At 36.3% G+C, this 18,130-nt stretch overlaps 1 protein-coding gene across 1 annotated transcript in view; it reads right to left on the bottom strand.

Moving 5' to 3' along the window:
• LOC107084418 (A disintegrin and metalloproteinase with thrombospondin motifs 16-like) overlaps nucleotides 1-18,130 on the bottom strand; it is a 65,722-nt gene that overhangs the window by 28,617 nt on the left and 18,975 nt on the right. The window contains exons 4-11 of the mRNA XM_015374241.1: nucleotides 16,442-16,829; nucleotides 14,985-15,187; nucleotides 12,996-13,079; nucleotides 12,510-12,669; nucleotides 11,043-11,148; nucleotides 10,056-10,193; nucleotides 5,237-5,390; nucleotides 543-638 (exon numbers count right to left, since the gene is read on the bottom strand). Coding sequence (XP_015229727.1) covers nucleotides 543-638; nucleotides 5,237-5,390; nucleotides 10,056-10,193; nucleotides 11,043-11,148; nucleotides 12,510-12,669; nucleotides 12,996-13,079; nucleotides 14,985-15,187; nucleotides 16,442-16,829 — 1,329 coding nt within the window. The remainder of the gene's footprint in view (nucleotides 1-542; nucleotides 639-5,236; nucleotides 5,391-10,055; nucleotides 10,194-11,042; nucleotides 11,149-12,509; nucleotides 12,670-12,995; nucleotides 13,080-14,984; nucleotides 15,188-16,441; nucleotides 16,830-18,130) is intronic.

Raw genomic sequence — 18,130 nt, 5'->3', positions numbered from 1 at the left:
CCTTTGGAGATGGAATGTGTTTGTCTCTGTATGAGACATCACTTTTTACAAGCTTAACCCCCCCACCGAGTGCTGCACAGTTCATAATGTTTAGCAGCACACAAAAAAAGAAAAAAGACAAAAACAAAACAAAAACCCTTGTCTCAAAGGGAGAATTTACTCCTGCATCAGCCCAGTCTATTATTTCTGAAAGGACTGTAAAAATGTCACTTTTTATGTTCTCATTTGATTGATTTTTGCTGTTGGATTACTTATTTCTTTACCCAAACCACAGGGAAATGTGTCTTAGAGGCTCTTGTTTTCTTCCTTTTGTTGGCCGATTTTTTTTTATAAAGATGTTGCCAGGGAGTGATGGACAAAAGGAAAAAAAAAACGACAAAATCAGTGACTTGATTCAATAGCACAGGGATGTTTTTTGTCTGTGATGCTTCAAGATAAGCGGATGAAAAATGCCTCCTTTTGTGCTCATGTGATATTGAAAAGGCCTTTAAAAGTGTATCGGATCCTCCAAATATGATCACACACAACACATGATCAGTCACCATATTGGGGCCACAGGCAGAGCCCTCAGCAGCTGGCATGAATTTGGTCTCACACTTCCTCCCAGCACGGTGGCACCACAGAGCCTTGCAGATATCCTGAAACATCAGAAAGAAGAAAAGAGATTGGACGTCTGGGATCCTACTTTACAGCAGCAGCCTTAAAAATATCTAGCACCTGGAGGACTTACAAGTCATTACGCTGCTTTTTTGTCCCTAAGCACTTTGAAGGTGTGCTGATGAGTACTTTCTAAAATGGATTGTGTGAATCTGTTAGAATTTGAAAGCCATGCCTTTCAATAATGTTTCTTTAAATATTTCTAGTAATAATAGCAGCCGTGTAGTGCATGTGGAGGCTTGAAAAATGACCTTTCACCTACAAGAACTTTTTTGTGTGCAGAATTATTAGGCAAATGAGTATTTCGACCACATCATCCTTTTCATACATGTTGTCCTACTCCAAGCTGTATAGGCTTGAAAACCAACTACCAATTAAGTAAATCAGGTGGGGTGCATCTCTCTAATTAGAAGGGGTGTGGCCTAATGACATCAACACCCTGTATAAGATGTGCTTAATTATTAGGCAACTTCCTTTCCTTTGGCAAGAAAAGAGATTTGATAGAATCTGAAAAGTCAAGAATTGTAAGATGTCTTTCAGAGGGGTGCAGTAGTTTTGAAATTGCTAATCTAAGTTTTTTGTTTGTGTTTTTGTTTTCAAATGTCACAAATGTTTTTTTCTGAATTTTGAGTTGTTATATTGGTTTAATATTGTAAAATAAACAAGTGAGATGGGTATATATTTGTTTTTTTATTACGTTGCCTAATAATTCTGCGCACACAGATATTCTCATAAAATGGCCAAATCTAAAAAAAACAAAAAAAAAAACAACAACAAAAAAACCATCAACTCCCCAAAATTTTAAGCTTCAATATTAAGTAGCCATTTGGGTTGATTGAGAACCCAATTGTGTTCCAATAATAAATATAATCCTCAAAAATACAACTTGCCTAATAATTCTGCACACAGTGTTTGAGCTCTGGGAACAAAATGCAATTCCAATACTTTTTAGAGGTTGTGTTGGATTCTTATTGCCCACATACTCCAAAATATCACGTTTTTATGACTATAAAGTGTCATGCTCAAAGCAAGTTTAGTTTTAAAGCCTCTCAATAAATGTCAAACTCTCCCCTATAATTGATCTTAAAAATTCATAAATCCAAAAATCCAGGAAAAAAAAAATTTAACAAAGTGAAAAGTTTTTCTATTTTTGTGTAATGCACTGCAGAGTTTCAGTTTTACTTTCACATCTTAGATATATTCAGTTCATGTTTGTCACCCAGTATTTAATCAAAAATAATGAGTCACAATGGCAAACAGTGAGCTAGACTAAAAAGAAGAGCTTCCATTCTCAGACTCCTCACTCGATCTAAGATATCTTCATCAGCCAAGCACAGAGCTGAGAATGTCCCAATCATGTACTTGCTGAGGTAAGCCAGGTTCTGTGACTGAGCCAGCGGCCTAATAATGGACTACAGAAGGAACGTTTCCTGTTATCTTGTGGTGGTCCTGGTGTTAAAGCTGAATAACAAAGGGTCACTCAAGGGATTTTGAATACCTACTGTTTTTTTAAACATAAAATTAGAGTGAACATTGTATCTCAACCATTTTTTTAAACTCTTGAGAAAACCATTAAGTCAGTTCAATTCCTTGATTGAAAACTTGCCCATTTTAAGTGATTTTTTTGTTTTTTACATTTTGTTGTTCATCTTTTCGGATTCTTAAAATTCTACTAGCAAATATGTCCAGGCTCAGCTGATAATAAAATTAGTGTATTACTTTGTAAATTAGGAAAATTCTATTACTTTTTTTTAGTGTTCTCATTGATGGAATCTTAATCCTGATTAATCTACAAAGATGTCCGCTTGTCATTTTAAAATAGTGTGAAACAGAGATCGCTCAATGAAAAAGAAAATTAAAAATTCCACTATTTTGTTTTCAAATTTGGCACAGACTGACTTTTTGCTGGTCAGGGTTTGACAAGCTTACTCATGCTACATAAACATGATCCCTATTAACCAAAAATCTGATTCCAAGACAAAAATAAATGAATGAATAAAGCTCCAAAGATGAAAATAACAAGAAGCAGTGCTCCTACAAAGTCTCCATGACATCATGGCTCTGCATTGTTTAAAGGATTCCTATGGGATCACTGCTAATATTGCCTGAGAAACAAAGCCTGCTACTTTTTAACATGTCCACATTGTTACTGTCTGAATGACTATATCAGATTTTGACAGCACGCTACAGATGCTGACAAGCGCCTCAACCTTAAAATATTGCTGCCAAGAGCCACCATGGAATTCATCCCAAGGCATATTTGTCCAGCTGTTCTGCATGCTCAGGAGTTTTCAGGCTGTAAACCTTGTGGACAGGTCCAGTGATTGAATGATTAGACAGACAAAGGCAGGAAAAGATCATAGTCTAAATATGACAGAACGTGAGAGAAAAAGACAAGAAAGCCAACTGCCCTTTTTGCTACGGTAGTTTAAACTTATATAAACTGTAAGTTCTTTACACAATAACTGCACTTTTGTTTATTTTGTTTATATTATGTGACAGGAAAAAAAGGACATATAAATACTTTGGTATTTTTTAGTACTTTTCACGTTTTTCAGTTCAACAGCCTATGGAATAAATTAAAACATCTATCCAGAGGAGGTGTCTGCAATAAATATTTTTAGGAGATCTTAATTTATAATTCTGGGTGTGGATTTAGGTGTGCAAAAACACTAAATTCTGAGGCTCATTTCCACACCAGTAACCTGATTGCTTACAAAAAATGTCCCTATTAAATAATAAAACCCTTTTGGCCTATTATATTTTAATTCTAAGTTCTAAGTTTTGTACTTTGTTTTTGCTCCCATTGTCCGCAAACGTGCAACAAGTTAATAAGGAAGTAATAGAACCAAGCAGAGGTGTGAAAGGGAAAAAATGTACAAGTTCAAGATCAGGTCTAAAACGTATCAAATATATAATGAATGCTAAGATAAACGAAGAGTTGCTACAGTATGAATATAGAGATTTGCTTTTTTGGGTGGGGGTGGGGGGCAACTGTTTATAATATATAATTGTTGTTAATATTGTTTATAATTGTTATCTAGCATGAGCCTCAGAGCTGATCTCTGTAACCACTTCTCTGCCTCATTTAAAATGGTAAAGTCTAGTTCTGTTTGAGAGGCATCCCTTTGGTTGATGATGTTTTAACGGTGTAATCACTTCTTGGGTGAAACAGCCAGAAGAGGCGATGAGGTGTCTGGCTGCAGACAGTTTTGTGATTCCTTTTGCAATAAGGATAAGAACAATAAGGATGTTCATGTCTTTCCCCGTCGTACCTGGGTGAAGGTTTAGCATATCTGGTTGTTAAGAGCAAAAACAAAAGTCTCACCAGTTAAAAAACTACACACTACAGCTACCATGTAGCACTATGGGGCGAATATTCATCTTGCAATTTAAGAGTTATACATTAGATTTTAACATCAAGCAGCCATCTGTTGATGAGCCTGTGAATAAAGCACTTCAAAACAAGTTGCTTACATATATATAGAAAGAGTCTGTGTTTGGATATGTCAGAGGGTACATATGCCTGGCTTTAAAATATGATGTAATTTTTCCAAAATGTTTTATCTTTTTAACATGATTCACAAATATAATATTTGTTGTCATTTATGGACAACAAATATTGATTCTCACAAAAGCAGGTGGGTCTGACAGTGCTTCAGATTATGGTTGAGCCCATTGATGAGTCGTCAATGCACTATAAGGGTCATTTAAGTCTGCCAGTTAGTCCTGAAGAGGGTCAGCACTATTTTATGTCTTCAATAATTGAGTGATGGCCTTGAAAAGAATTTTGTGAGCATTTCCAGACTGCAGAATGCCAATGACTTTGTTTCCGACAAAACGTTTTAAAGCATGGCAATGCGTGTTTGCTTTGGGGATCATATGTTTTATTTTGGCTTCTCAGACAGATTGAGCCCGATTCTTGATTCTAAAGGTCACAATGTGATTTACAACAATCATTGATGATTATTCAGCACTCGGTTGGTAGTCCTTTCAGAGAAGATCAACATCAGTGTTTGGCTAGTAACAATCATCCCCCTACACCTTTCTCTGAATATTAACCATACCTTAAATTGTTTTTCACACAGAACCAGAAGAATGCCACAACTAGGTATTCGAGAATATAAATCCAAAATACATGATTTCTACAATGTGAACAAGAGTAAGATAATCAGTAGCAGAAGCAGCACAACGAGAGAGCGATGAGAAGAGAGACCCACTGGCAATGATCCAAAGTATATTTAGTCATCTTTCCCACAGAGCATCTTACTGTTTGTATTGTGTGTCTGTGTGTTGGAGGGGTTACTGTGTATGATTGAGATATTAAAGCCAAAACGCAAGTGTTTATAGCTAAGAGGATACATAATTATGAGCAGTTTTTCCTTGTCTTTCATCTCCTTTTTATCTTCGTTTTTATCTGCCTAATTCATCCCATCCCCCCTTATGTATGAGTTTCTTGTAAGACATTTTTAAATACATGTTACATACTTGGAAAGTGCTGAAAAAGAATAGATCAACTTATGTTTTTGAGCTTTTTTTTTTTTATAAAAACACAATGTGCACACCAAATGTATTTTACCTTCTTGAAATCAAGGGTGCAGAGTTTGGCCTTCTCTCCAAACTGCCATTTGCACTGTGTGTCTGCGTCGTACATTTCGCCTGGCAGTTTCTCTGGGTACCGGTACTCCTTGACTGCTCTGGGTTCATCTGATAGGCAGAAAGCCTGGGCAGTGCTAGTGGTAAGAAATGATAAAAGCAAATCAAAACCAATAAAGGAGAAAATAGGAGCTCAGAAACAGCATATGAATAAACAAAAGAGGTGATTGTAGGTGAAGAGTAAAATAAGGAGAGACAAGAAGGAATAAGTCAGGGAAGATGGGACATAAACAAAGAGCCACTTCACCAAGCAAGCCAATGTTCAGCTGCTCCTGATACCAGAGGCAACCTTAAAACATGTTGCTATTGCAACATAACAAGAAGACAATTTCAATGTATTACGCAATCAATTTCAACTCCCAGACTTCCACTAGCAGAGGGAGTCCAATGTTAACTGATATCAATGGTTTCTATAAAGAGATGTTTTACAGCTTAGACACAGCTGTCAAGGGAATCTACTCCAAAAATATGGTGGAAAGTGCTTGAAAACCCATGATATGTTGGAATATTGTTAGTCAGTGGTCCTGATTGTTTTAACAGAGTCTAGAGTCTATGCGTCGCTGCATGTGTGTTTCAACACAAGGTTGTTCAAGGGTGTGTTTGAACAATGACTGCTCGGCAAGTTTAGAATTTGGATACTTTGCTTTATTGAAATGAAAAGGATCATGAAAAATATATTACATGAGGTAATCAGGCACATTTGCGAGATCAGAAGCAAGAAGAGCAGGCAGATATGAATTTATCAGCTAATTCACATTCACGCATTTTTGTTCTAATAAAAGCATCTTGTGACAAAAATCACATTTTCCTTTTTACCAACGGCAGATATGAAAATGTGAAGATTTTGTTGTCACTAAAAAAATATGTGAAAAAGGTCTTTTCTCTACTAATATTCTTCACAGATCTTTTGACTAATCCCTGCCAGCAGGAAAATGACTCGGCCTTTTCATATTCACCACAGTTATCTGGTACGGGACGAACCGTTCCAACAGTGTCTGGTTATATGGCAAGTAAAAGGCTTGTACAGTTTCAACAGCATGTTCCAACCATAAGACTACAGCACGGAAAAAAGGTAACTACTAGTTAGACAAATTGGCTCAACGCAAATTTAAGAGATACTTAACTTAGTCCTCGTTATGGCTTAGAAAACATGCAAATTTAACCGAAAATACTTTTCCAGCCCTTACTAATGGGGAGTCGTTGAGGTCGCTGTTGGCCTGCAAAACCGATATTGGCCCATGCCTCTGAAAAGGGAGTCGTTAGGGTCATTGTTGGCCTGGCTGACCAGGTTAGATGTTTTAGTACCCTGCATGGCCATTGGGTTTGAAATAACACTGGGAAGGAATCAACTATCACTGCATTGTAGGTTTTCGAGAGCTGAAACCTGACCCCTCCACTGTTTAATATATATATATATTTTTTTTTTGTTAACATAAATTGACTTCCTTCGCACCCCTTTCAAACCTCCTGTCTTCTTTGTCCACAATGTGAACATTCTGGTCCTCTACAGAATGTCTTTTGACGTTGAGGTGTAGGGGGACAGCAGAGTCTTGTCGGAGGATGTATCCCACCTGTATTGAGCCGTGCATCTGTGGAGAGGTTGTTTGATTTCTCTAATATAAATATTAAAGTTCTTTAAAAACAACAATTTATAAATAATTTTCTAAGCTTCTAGGGAGGATTCAATTCCTGCCTGACCAAGATGACAGAGAGTTTCCTCTAAATCAGGCATCCCCAAACTCGGTCCTCAAGGCCCCCTGTCCTGCAGGTTTTAGAGGTTTCCCTGCTCCAGCACAGCTGATTTTAATTGAAAGCTGATTAACAGGCTTTTGGTCTACTGCAATCGTTATAACCAGCTGTGCTGAAGCAGAGAAACCTCTAAAACCTGCAGGACAGGGGGCCTTGAGGACCGAGTTTGGGGATGCCTGCTCTAAATTAAAACAGTAACTTTGCTTTTTTTTTTAAATGCATTTCTTTTTCTTATTTGTCTGTTCTAAGCAAAATCAAACATTCAAAAATTACTATCTGCTGCCTTAAATTGAGCATTAAAGGAAAGCTGTCCTTCTCCATAAGCAGATCTCTGTTTCAGTACTTCCTTTTTTTAATAAAGAATGACAAAATATTTATGAGATAGTGAAACAATTTGCATGTGCATGGCGGTGGTGCAGAAGTTGGGTGTGAGACCCGTGAACAGAGGCCTTGACACCAAGTCCTGGCCGTTTAATCTCTGACATATTTCTTTCCCCTCTCACTAATCCCCTTTTCTGTTTGCCTACTTTCAAAAAAGGCCACTAGAGCCTAAGAAAAGTATATATTGAAGTAGTGACAGTTCTAAATAAGCATTTTAGGGCTTGGTGATTAATCGATAAATTTGATGGACATATTTTTTGTCAATGAAGATAAAATATTCACTAATCACTTTTTGTTCTTAGATTTATACTCTTAATTGATATAGCTCATTGTGTAAATACCAATAGCTGCAAACATTTAGTGTGTTATCTTTTCAGCTTGTATCATAGATTGAATTTTGATTGAAATAAAAAGTTCTTGAAAGCAATTATGTCATTATTTTTTTTTTAAGAAACTGAAAAAAAAAATATAAAAAAAAATTTGAACTGTATTTTGGTAGGAAAAAATAATTTCCGGCGTTAGATTATCAAGCCATATATGTACACATCGTGAATTTAACATACCGGTATTGATGTTGTTGATGGATGTAACAATATTAAATACCAACAAAATGTTAGCCTCTCTGTGCTAAATATTTTTAATGCCTTCCAAAGTAATTAAGAAATGGAGCCATGGATGTCTGCATCAACTCCAAACAGCGGGGAGTTGATGCAGGTCCCACTTTACGACTATGCACATCCCCACCTTATTGGTATGTTCAGACCCCATGCAAAAATGTATTTTATGTAAAAAATCAACATAAAGTAGTAAATAATTATAAAAACAAGGGACAAAGAAGTATTTTTAAAAGGTTTGACAAGTAAAAAAAAAGTTATGTTTGTATTTGGTCTTCTTTACTTTATCATAAAATAACATCCAAAATAATAACTGTATTCTAATGTCAGGTAATAATTAAATAGTCTACCTGCATGCAACTTAGAAAACAAACAGAAAACATTTGTGATAATTTTTGAGAACAAAGTGTATTTCTAAACAAAAAGGAACTCACCAATCAGGCAGGTATAAACCTTCACAGATGCTTAAATATGGTTGTAAAACAGTATCAAAAGTTTGGACCATGTCAGCTTCAACCTTTTCACTTTATGTGGAAAATGAAAAGGCATGCCTCAACTACAGTCCAACCAAGACATAGTTATCCACCTAAACTGACAGACCTGATGGGGGGAGGAGGGTTAATCAGAAAACCCCCAAAAGAAAAACTAAACAAAGCTGCAAAAGATGTCAGAGGTTAACAAAGCCTGTTAACATGTTTAATGAAACCATCAAAGTCCAGAAGGTAAAATGTTTATATTTATAGAACAAGACTTGCAGCTTTAATTGCAGTAACACTTTGAAATAAAAGGTAAAGTTGAAGAATTAGAATCCCTTTCAGATATACATTATCACACACTTTTCTCCAGTTTACAAATATACACCACTTCTCTAGTGCATAGCTGTAGGTTTAATGGCAAATTAATACTTTAGCAAGGAACTTCACTCACATTGAAACCTATGTTTGATTGATAGCCCCTTTGAAAAGGGGCTTTTCACAGCATTAAGAGACTTTAATTAAATCTCCACTCTACAGACAACACTTGCTCACATCTTTGTAGTGCCAGACTAATACATTTTAGATTTAAGATGACACTATTCCCCTTTTCAAAAGAGAAAAAAACAACAAAACAACAACTGCAGTCTTAGTTAACTTTTGAGGATAAATTAATTCCAGAATGTTTATATATCCCAACATTCTGTTGATTGAGACAAGGAAAACACAGAGCAATTCAGTAATCATGTGGGAAGAAGATCCTAGACATTCTGTGATGCTAGAGACCATTCTATTTAGCTTAAAGGGTGGATGGGAGTTTAATATAAGGCTGACAGGGCTAACAAGGTTGAGGTCATCCCAGCTCTAATAACTCAGCAAGAAAATACAGCGTCTGTCTCCAGCACTCTGAGAGGGGAAACCTGACAGTTCGGTTAACACACTGGTAAATTTAGTGCAGGGCACTGCCTTAGAGCGATCTAGTTTCAAGCACACAAACATTCATGCGAAGACACACACGCTCCCACATGCAAGCACATTGACAGACACAGGAACACGGCCAGACATATGGACGCTGTGGCAGAGATGCTTGTTTTCCTGCTTTAGTGAGCAGCCTGTTTGCCTGGAAATTTAGACAGTGCCTAAAAACACACGTACTTCGACACATAATAAATATTCTCTCGATAAAACAACAGAAGCAAAGATCATCAACAATTTAGTTCACATAGTAGCTATGTCGGTTTAATTGTGTATTTCAGCCCCTCTATTAAACACAGATGCAGTCCAATAGTTATTTCTTCACTAAACCCTTTTGAAAATATTGTCAATACTAATTGCATTACTGTTACAAAATATACCCAATAAAAAATTCACGATCATAATGATTATTAAGTATCAGTTTGATATAATTTTAAGACACTTATGTGTTGGGAAATTACATACCCTCCAACATAGAAACGTACCTTTAAGTATCAACGTTAAGGCGTTTTTAAATAGATCGATAACATTAAAGAACACTGTTACTTACTTTAGAAAGCGGCTGAGATACTGGCGACTGCAAGGAGACCAAGAGAAGATACCATTGTGACCTGCTAACGTTGGAGACATAATGTTGCCCTCTGACTTTTTGCAAACGTTGCCCTCACCGTCGTGGACCATTCCAAAACTGGGGAAAGGACAAAGGGCACAAGATATATCCTTTCGGAAACAGGAACAACTCACACTAGAACAGCATGGCACTGAAATGTTTTACAGTTACAGCCAGGAGAAGGTATTTGGCTTGTTCCCCTAAGATAACAAAAAAGTTAAACTGACAAAGAATAAAGATATCTATACTAACAGTGATATTTGATGCAAAAAGTACAGCTAGGTTTAATGATTAGGGCTGCAATAAAGATCATTTTGTAAACTGATTAACCTTTTGATATTTTTTTTTTCAATTAATCGGATAGCCAAAGGTTCCTTAAAGAAGACTTTTTAACTAAATAAAACCAGGTGAAACTCAAACTTTTCCATTTGAGTTCTGGATAGAATTATCTCAGATACTAAATTTTTATACTTTGTTTTTTACAATCTTGGTACTGCTATAAGTGGGTCGCTCTGTCAGCTAAAGGCATATTTTACAGTCTATATACTCCAGTTAACAATTAATCGATTACTATTACCATTAGTTGACAATTATTTCAATAATCAATTAATCACGATTAATCTGATTAATTTCTTTAGCTTTAATATGATTTAATTTACATACTAAAGAACAGACTAATACGGTGATGAACAGTAAGCGTAAAATATCAGAAGCTTTGCCAAATATTTAGAGACCTTTAATGTTTTTCTTTATAATTTACTAGTATTTCTTTAATGAAATATATTTTTCGACATTATGTTACTTTCCTTTGTAACATAGTTCTAATAAAGACATACTGGTGTGACGAGATAATCTATTAGAGGTAACGAAAAAAGCAGTCCTATATAGTCTTCAAAAAAATGTATGGAAGGTAACAGTAACTCTTACTTGTGTCCCGATTCATGTGCAATGGTGAAGGCCAGACCCAGGCCAGTGTCCTCATTAACAGTACAACTGCGATACTTGCTACACATTCCACTGATTGGAGCAAAGCCTGCAAACAAGTGCAATACATTTTTGTTTTCATCTGCTTCAACTTTTCTTACTTTATGGCAATCAAAAAACAAACAACTAAAAAACAAACAAACAAAAAAACAACAATGTAGATTCCTAACAGAAATCTATTAACCATATCTGTATATAAAAAAACTCAAACATGGACATTGCATTGCAACAATCTCTTCCACATGTTTTTTTTTTTTCTTTTCAGATCCAAAAAGCAAACTTCTTTTAGTCCATCTTAAAAATCTCTCATTCTGTATTAAACTCCCTTTGTGATGCTCTGTCCAATCTCCCTCTGCCTCTCCTGGCACACACATATACTGTATGCTATGCTTTAAATATGTGTCAGAAGTCTCCTGATATCATTTTTTAAAACCAAGTGGAGCTTTTGCTGACCCAGGAAATGATTCAGATTTAAATTATTCATCTTGTATAATTACTTCATGACTGAAATGATTTCTGTCTCCTGATTATGAACTTCTAACAGTTAGCTTCTGTAGGGGTGTGACAAACCTGCTTGATAAGGGTTATATTATAACAAAAGGGGATGAACTTCTGTACCCCTAACCCCTTGGTTCCTGTTATCAGACGCATTAATGCAAAAGGAATCTTCTGTCCCTTTTAGATTACCGTAACTGAAAAGGCTTTAGATGCTAACTGGAAGTATTCAACTTTTTTTCCCCAAGGGAGGATGTCAATCAGGTGCCTCTTTCAGATAATCCACTTTCTTATTGATCTGCTCTATTAATTGTAAGGTCTTCAAATTTAAATTGCCCCAACAATACACATCTGAGGTTAGATAGAGCAGAGACACCAGTTTCACCTCATCTCTGAAAAATATTAAGCAGCTGTATTTGCAACACATCCTCACTCCCAACTTGTTCAACACTGACATATTGACGCCCAGGGTAAAAGACAGGTTGCGGACATTGCAGAAAGTGACCCACAACTTATTTTTAAAAACATTTTAGCCTACAAAATTATTGTTGGTATCTTTGCGAGTGTATGGTAACATGTAAATTATCGTTTCTTCAGGTTTTAGGGGTTAGAGTTTAGGTAAAGGATGGTTCAGTGCTCCTTTTTTCACTGTGCAGTTCTTGGGAAATTTTTGCAAGTTCCTGCCAAAACCTTCAAACACCCTTGCACGTCAAAAATTACGAGAGGGGTACCACCATCAAGAGAGATATTGACACGTTGGGAGTGAGACTGTATTGGTATGTGACGCAGAAAGCCTTTTATACAGCTCATGAAGAATGTGAAACAGAGCTCAGCCCCAGTGAATCCCTCAGGAGTGCAGGTCCCTTTGATTCTGCAATTTCAGCTACATGAAAGTGAAACACAATTAAGTCATACCAAGGGTATCACAGGGTTCATTTTTCCAAGAGCAAATGTCGAGTCCTGTGAGGAGGATGGCGTGGTCATGGTGTCGGCCTTCTCTACCTCCAAGAGTTGACTGCCAGTGACAGAAGCTGTTTAAAGTGTGGTCAGCATGGTGGCTGATGAACAAGCCATTCTGGGAGAGGTAATTAATAAAAAAACAAAAAACATAACCATTATGCTTTTAAGAAGGTATGGGGTTGCTTTTTGATTTATGACAGGTCTTGCAACACTCCTTAATTCCATTTAAAAAGGTATAAAGATGGTTGAAAAGCAGAGTAAACTATAATTTCATTCTTTCAAGAAATTATTCAAAAAGAAATAGTCAAACACAGAATGTAGAAAGACATGTATTGCCGTTGTGAATACTAATATGACATGTTTTTTCCTGCCTTATGTTTATTCTTACTCCTTAATGAGTTTTTATAAATTATACTTCACAATATGTATATATATCCTCACCTGCTCTTCATCCAAAAGAACGAGACCCACTATAACAATGTTGATATTCCCTCCTATTGTCCCATCCTTGAATAGACTGGAAACCTGCAGAGGAGAGCACACACAGCATTAATTGATGCGCCTTTTTAATGCAATATATAAGTAACTTCTATGTAGAACACTATGGCAGAACCCCAGTGTTTAACAGAGGTTCAGATTTGCACATCCTCCTCCGATTTGTTTGGATGCCACACAGAGGAAACAGTTTCCATGGAGATCCTTTGTTTACAGGTAAACAACTTAAATACCTTATACTAAATGAGTGATTACAAAACATGTTTGAGTCTTTTCAGATTGCCCTTAAGGAAAAAACAGACAACTCTGCGATTAATTAGTTGACGTATATAATTACGTTTTTCAAGAAATATCAAATTTCCTGGTAGGTAGAAGCTAGTGATGTGGGTGTTTTCTGTGATCCTCCTCTGTATTTAGGCGACTCCTTCATGGCTGGCTTACTTGACAGAGCCATGTTTTGGAAATAGAAGGATTATCTTTGGATTTGTCAGTCAGTCATTAGGTAGCAAAATGGGCGTGACAGATTTCTCTTGCAGATCAGCTAGGATCAGCAGAGGGACACTGAAAGCCGCACCAATGACCTCACTTTGGATCAGTTTCATGTTTGCAGATGTGCTCGTTTTGATAACTTCTTGTCTCTTTTAGACCTTTTAAAAAAAGACATGGATATCCAGTTACTAAACCCTAAGCCTTCACACCTCAAATAAACTGTATGTTAAGCTTAAGTTACAATCCGTGTGGTGACAACAGATGAAAAGCCTCTTGAATAAATAAGCCTAAAAAAAAAAAAAAGAAAAAAAAAAAAGAAAAAGACAACTTAGTAAACCTTTCAAGTTTTTAATGTGATACCCTACCATGACTACATATCAACAGCTGAGAACCAAATGACCCAATGTGCATTTTGAAGTTTTTTTTTTATATACATTTATAATTCTTACTCTCCATTTGACACATCAGCATTTTTAGATAAAAATTAGTGGAACAAAGCTTGCCAAATACTGTCCTGTCTTCAGCACTGCGGCACCTTAAAACTGATATATTGTAAATGAAATAGTCATTCTATAAGCTATAGAGAGCAGATTGAAATGTATGCACTCCTTCTATACAGATGATGCAATGAATGCTTGTTTGGGTTACTCTATAGGCCTGGAACTCAATGCAACTTCAGACATTTTGGATTGAGAAAGCTTTCTGGATGGGAGAAAGCAATTATCAATTTAAAAACTTAAACTTCCTGAAAAATTTTTAGCCTATGCATGTAAATGTGCATAAATCTAGACAGTAATTGTCAACGTTTTCATTTTAGGGAAGCTGGGTGCATATCTAATTTAGGCTTAATGTAGTTTAACTTACAGACCAGTTATAGGTTTCACGCTGAAATCATGCAACTGGTAGCACTTTCCATGTGTTAAATAAAACAAGGGAATTTCTTGTGTGCCTCACTAACAACAACCAATTGCCTTTTAATATTGATGTATGAAATGTTTACATTTTTATGAGGTATGGTTGCAGTCTATTATTTAAGTTTAAATTTATTCAAGTCCAATTGTCTTATGTCCTTTGCTAATCATTACTACATATTCTGGCATGCAATAACCATATTGTAGTTGCTATTAATAGCCAGTATCAAATCAATGTCCTCAAAACCACACATATTAAAACTACTCAAAAGGAATCAGAAGTAAATCTCTGTTTAAGCATTGTCCACAAAAATCCCTATACCAATGTAAATAAGAGAAGGTTGTTTCTTTTTTAGACAATGAATGGGAGTTTTAAATGGCTAATCTTTTTTCAAACAAGCTGTTTTGCATACCTAAAATAGTTTATTCATAAATCTATAACAAATAACTAAGAACCTACATTTATTGTGTTAATATAAGAAACAATGTTAACTGAGACTATTGTAACAGTACTTACAAAAGTAATTTATCTCACCATGTTAAGCACAGTAAGTACATATGTAGTGATGTTCTCATGGCCATGGTTATTCATCATCTTTTTGTCAACTACCACAAGTGTCTCCACATTGAGCTTCTGGTTGGGTTGATTCTTCATCAGCACAGCCCGTTTGTTCCTGGGGACAAACTTGTACTCATCTGGAAGGATGAAAACCTCCTCCTCTGGAGGTTTTGGCATATCTGTCAAAAATAAATTCCAGACAACAACAAAAAGAAATTTAAATTAACATTTTTATATTTTTCAGGCATGGTAAATGGTCTAAAGTAATTTTACTGAGGGTCCTTATTCAGTTTCAGTAAAATAGCTTTTTAGGGTAAATAACAAAACATCCAGCTTAATGAACCATAATAAATGAATGAGCAGATTTTTATGTCCTAATGAAATGGTACATAATAAATAACATCAGCTCTAATTTCTACATGAAGAAAATCTTCCTTTTTTATCACCTGACCTGGATAAGATAATGAAAGGTTGTTTATATAGGAAAAAAGTGACCAAAGCTTCCTGATGTCAGCCTGTGGAAATGACAATAACGTTATCTTCTCCTAAGGGTCAGGTAGTTGGGGTTGCGCAGGGCACCTGATAAATCCTTGACTGATGCCTCTAAATGGCCTCCGTGATAAATGTAGTAATACCTGATCTTGCTGTTATGTCATTAGAAATATTTGAACTAGTGCTCTCAAACTCAAGCCGGATGGTCAATATTTAGATGCTTTTCTGCTTCAACACAGCTGGCTCAAACACTGGCCTGCTGGGGAGTCTATTTAGACATTTTATTTATGTGTTGGGCAAGAGGTTGTAGGACAGCAGCCATTGGCCAACTGCAATGTGTTCAGCAGCTCAAGCCATCTTTAATTAAATAATTTAAAATACATATTCTGCATGATAAAACGTTTTCGCTAGATTAATGCTTTTCTAATGTGTAGGAATTGATTTTGATTGTTTTCATCTGTACCTATGCAACCACAACCCAATGAAATGGTAAATAGTAAATGACCTGTACTTGTATAGAGCTTTTTCAAGTCAGGAGACTTGACCAAAGCGCTTTACACTACTTTCAGTCATTCATTCACACACTAATGATAGCTAATTACATTTTAGAGCAAGGCTCCTTTCCCTCTGACCACCATCTGTAGACAGTGGAGGTGAAGTGTCTTGCCCAAGGACAACACTGATGGCGGAGCTGGGGCTTGAACTGGCAACCCTCCGGTTGCAGGGTAAACTCCTACATCCTACACCACTCTCAGACTTTATCAGAAATATGTAGATTTTTTTCCTGTCATAGTGATTTAACATGTGGCTTATCCGATTTAACTACTAATGAATCAATTGCATATGTAGAAATCTATATAAGACATTTTTTCTAAGCAATATATGTTATGCAATGAATGTTGCTGGTTTAGAAAATAAAATAAGAAAGTGCCCTTACATACATTTCTTCCTTCTCCCACAGAAGTGCTGTCTCTGCTTTTCCCCATGTTTGTAATAACTGTGATGACGGCTGCGCTCTCCATGCTTCAGCTGGCCTCCAAAACTTGTGTCATTACTTTTGTCATGCAGATTAACATGGCTGGAACCTTTATGAATTTGCAGAGGCTCAGTTGAGGAAGGTAATCTTGATTTGTGATGAGATGAATCAGTAGATCTTTTCTGAAGACTGTGAAGCTTGTGATGGGTCTGCTTTGAATTGGTGTTTCCATCACTCTTGTAGAGGATGTGTGGCTGGTGACTGATAGGAGAGGTGAAGTTCTCCTTCTCTGCAAGGCTACGGGACACTGGTCTCAAGAAGTAGTCTGCATCCTGTGTTCGGATCAAACCTGACTAGAGACAAAATAAAAGGTTGACTCAGCTACATTACTCCGGGTAAACTGCATGCATAGTCATGTTTAACAACAGATAAACGGTAAGCTAATATTCAAGTTCAACATTAATATATTTTTACAATATATGAGCCAAAAAAGTAACAAAAAGAAAAAACACAAGTGAAGAAATTGTTTTTTTTATGTTCTAGACTAAAAAGTCATTTTTTCTCTTCAACTAAACATAGCCTAAAGGGCTGAACTCTTAATAGCTGCAACATGTTACCATGCAGCTATTTGTTGAGCTCCCAAACTTGTCTTAGTCAACAATTAGTCAAGATGTGACCCCTTGGTCACTCCGAACCTGCATCCGTTAAATGTCTGTGCAGTTCAATTATTAGCTTGGTCTCTTCCTCTAACATCTGTTCTTGTTCGAGGTCAGTGGCTACTTACCAGCAAAGAAGAAAAAAGAAGACTTTTGCAGTGTTGGAAGTTTTCTCTCAACCTATATTGTAATTTAAAACTTATCTTGAACATGTACCCTGACTTACAGTTTAAATTCACCTTCAATTTGCTTGGTAGAGAGTCATACTTGTAATCCAACAAAGAGATGAAAGACTTAATACAATACGAAAAAATTCATTAGGCAGAGCTATTTAATTGTTTAGTTTCTCAAACAGTAAGTCAGCCAATCAAAAGGCAGCAACTCAGTGCACGTACTAATCTATATATTTAAGTCATGAATATTTAAAGGTATAGTGGAGGATTTTTTGCAAGTAAAAAACAAAACAAAAAAAAAACACATCCACAACCCTGTACCCGCTACTGAGAGGAAATGCCTATTAAACTAATGCGAGAGCATGCAAAACCCCATTTCTTTTCATGCACGCTCTGTTTAAAAGCTGTTTGCATCTCTCATACAAGGCTACTTTGCAAAGGAAGATTTGCAATTTTGAAAATGGGGACGAGCATGTAGGATGGCTTTACATAAACATATCACCAGAATGATTGACAATTAGGATTTAGATGATCCACCCAGACAAAGAAAATCCTCCACTATACCATTAACTATGATCAAACTGAGCTGATGTTGGAAATGATGATATAGAAACTTTGAAAGTGACATGGTGGAATAAGGCAGGCTTTTCTGAGTTTAACAGAAAGCCTTAAGGGAGAATAACTATCCTCAATACATGTTGTATCTCTATGTAGCTGGCAAACCACAGCCAAAGCCGATATCAAGGGCTCTGTCAGCGAAGACCAGGAAAAATAGGCAACACTGGTTCACCAGATTCATCCATCCATCCATCCATCCATCCATCC

This window comes from Cyprinodon variegatus, unplaced genomic scaffold (assembly GCF_000732505.1).
Source record: "Cyprinodon variegatus isolate N-32 unplaced genomic scaffold, C_variegatus-1.0 Scaffold99, whole genome shotgun sequence".
Taxonomy (NCBI): domain Eukaryota; kingdom Metazoa; phylum Chordata; class Actinopteri; order Cyprinodontiformes; family Cyprinodontidae; genus Cyprinodon; species Cyprinodon variegatus.
Note: the sequence above shows the minus strand (reverse complement) of the source record. Positions and strands in the feature narration are given on the sequence as shown.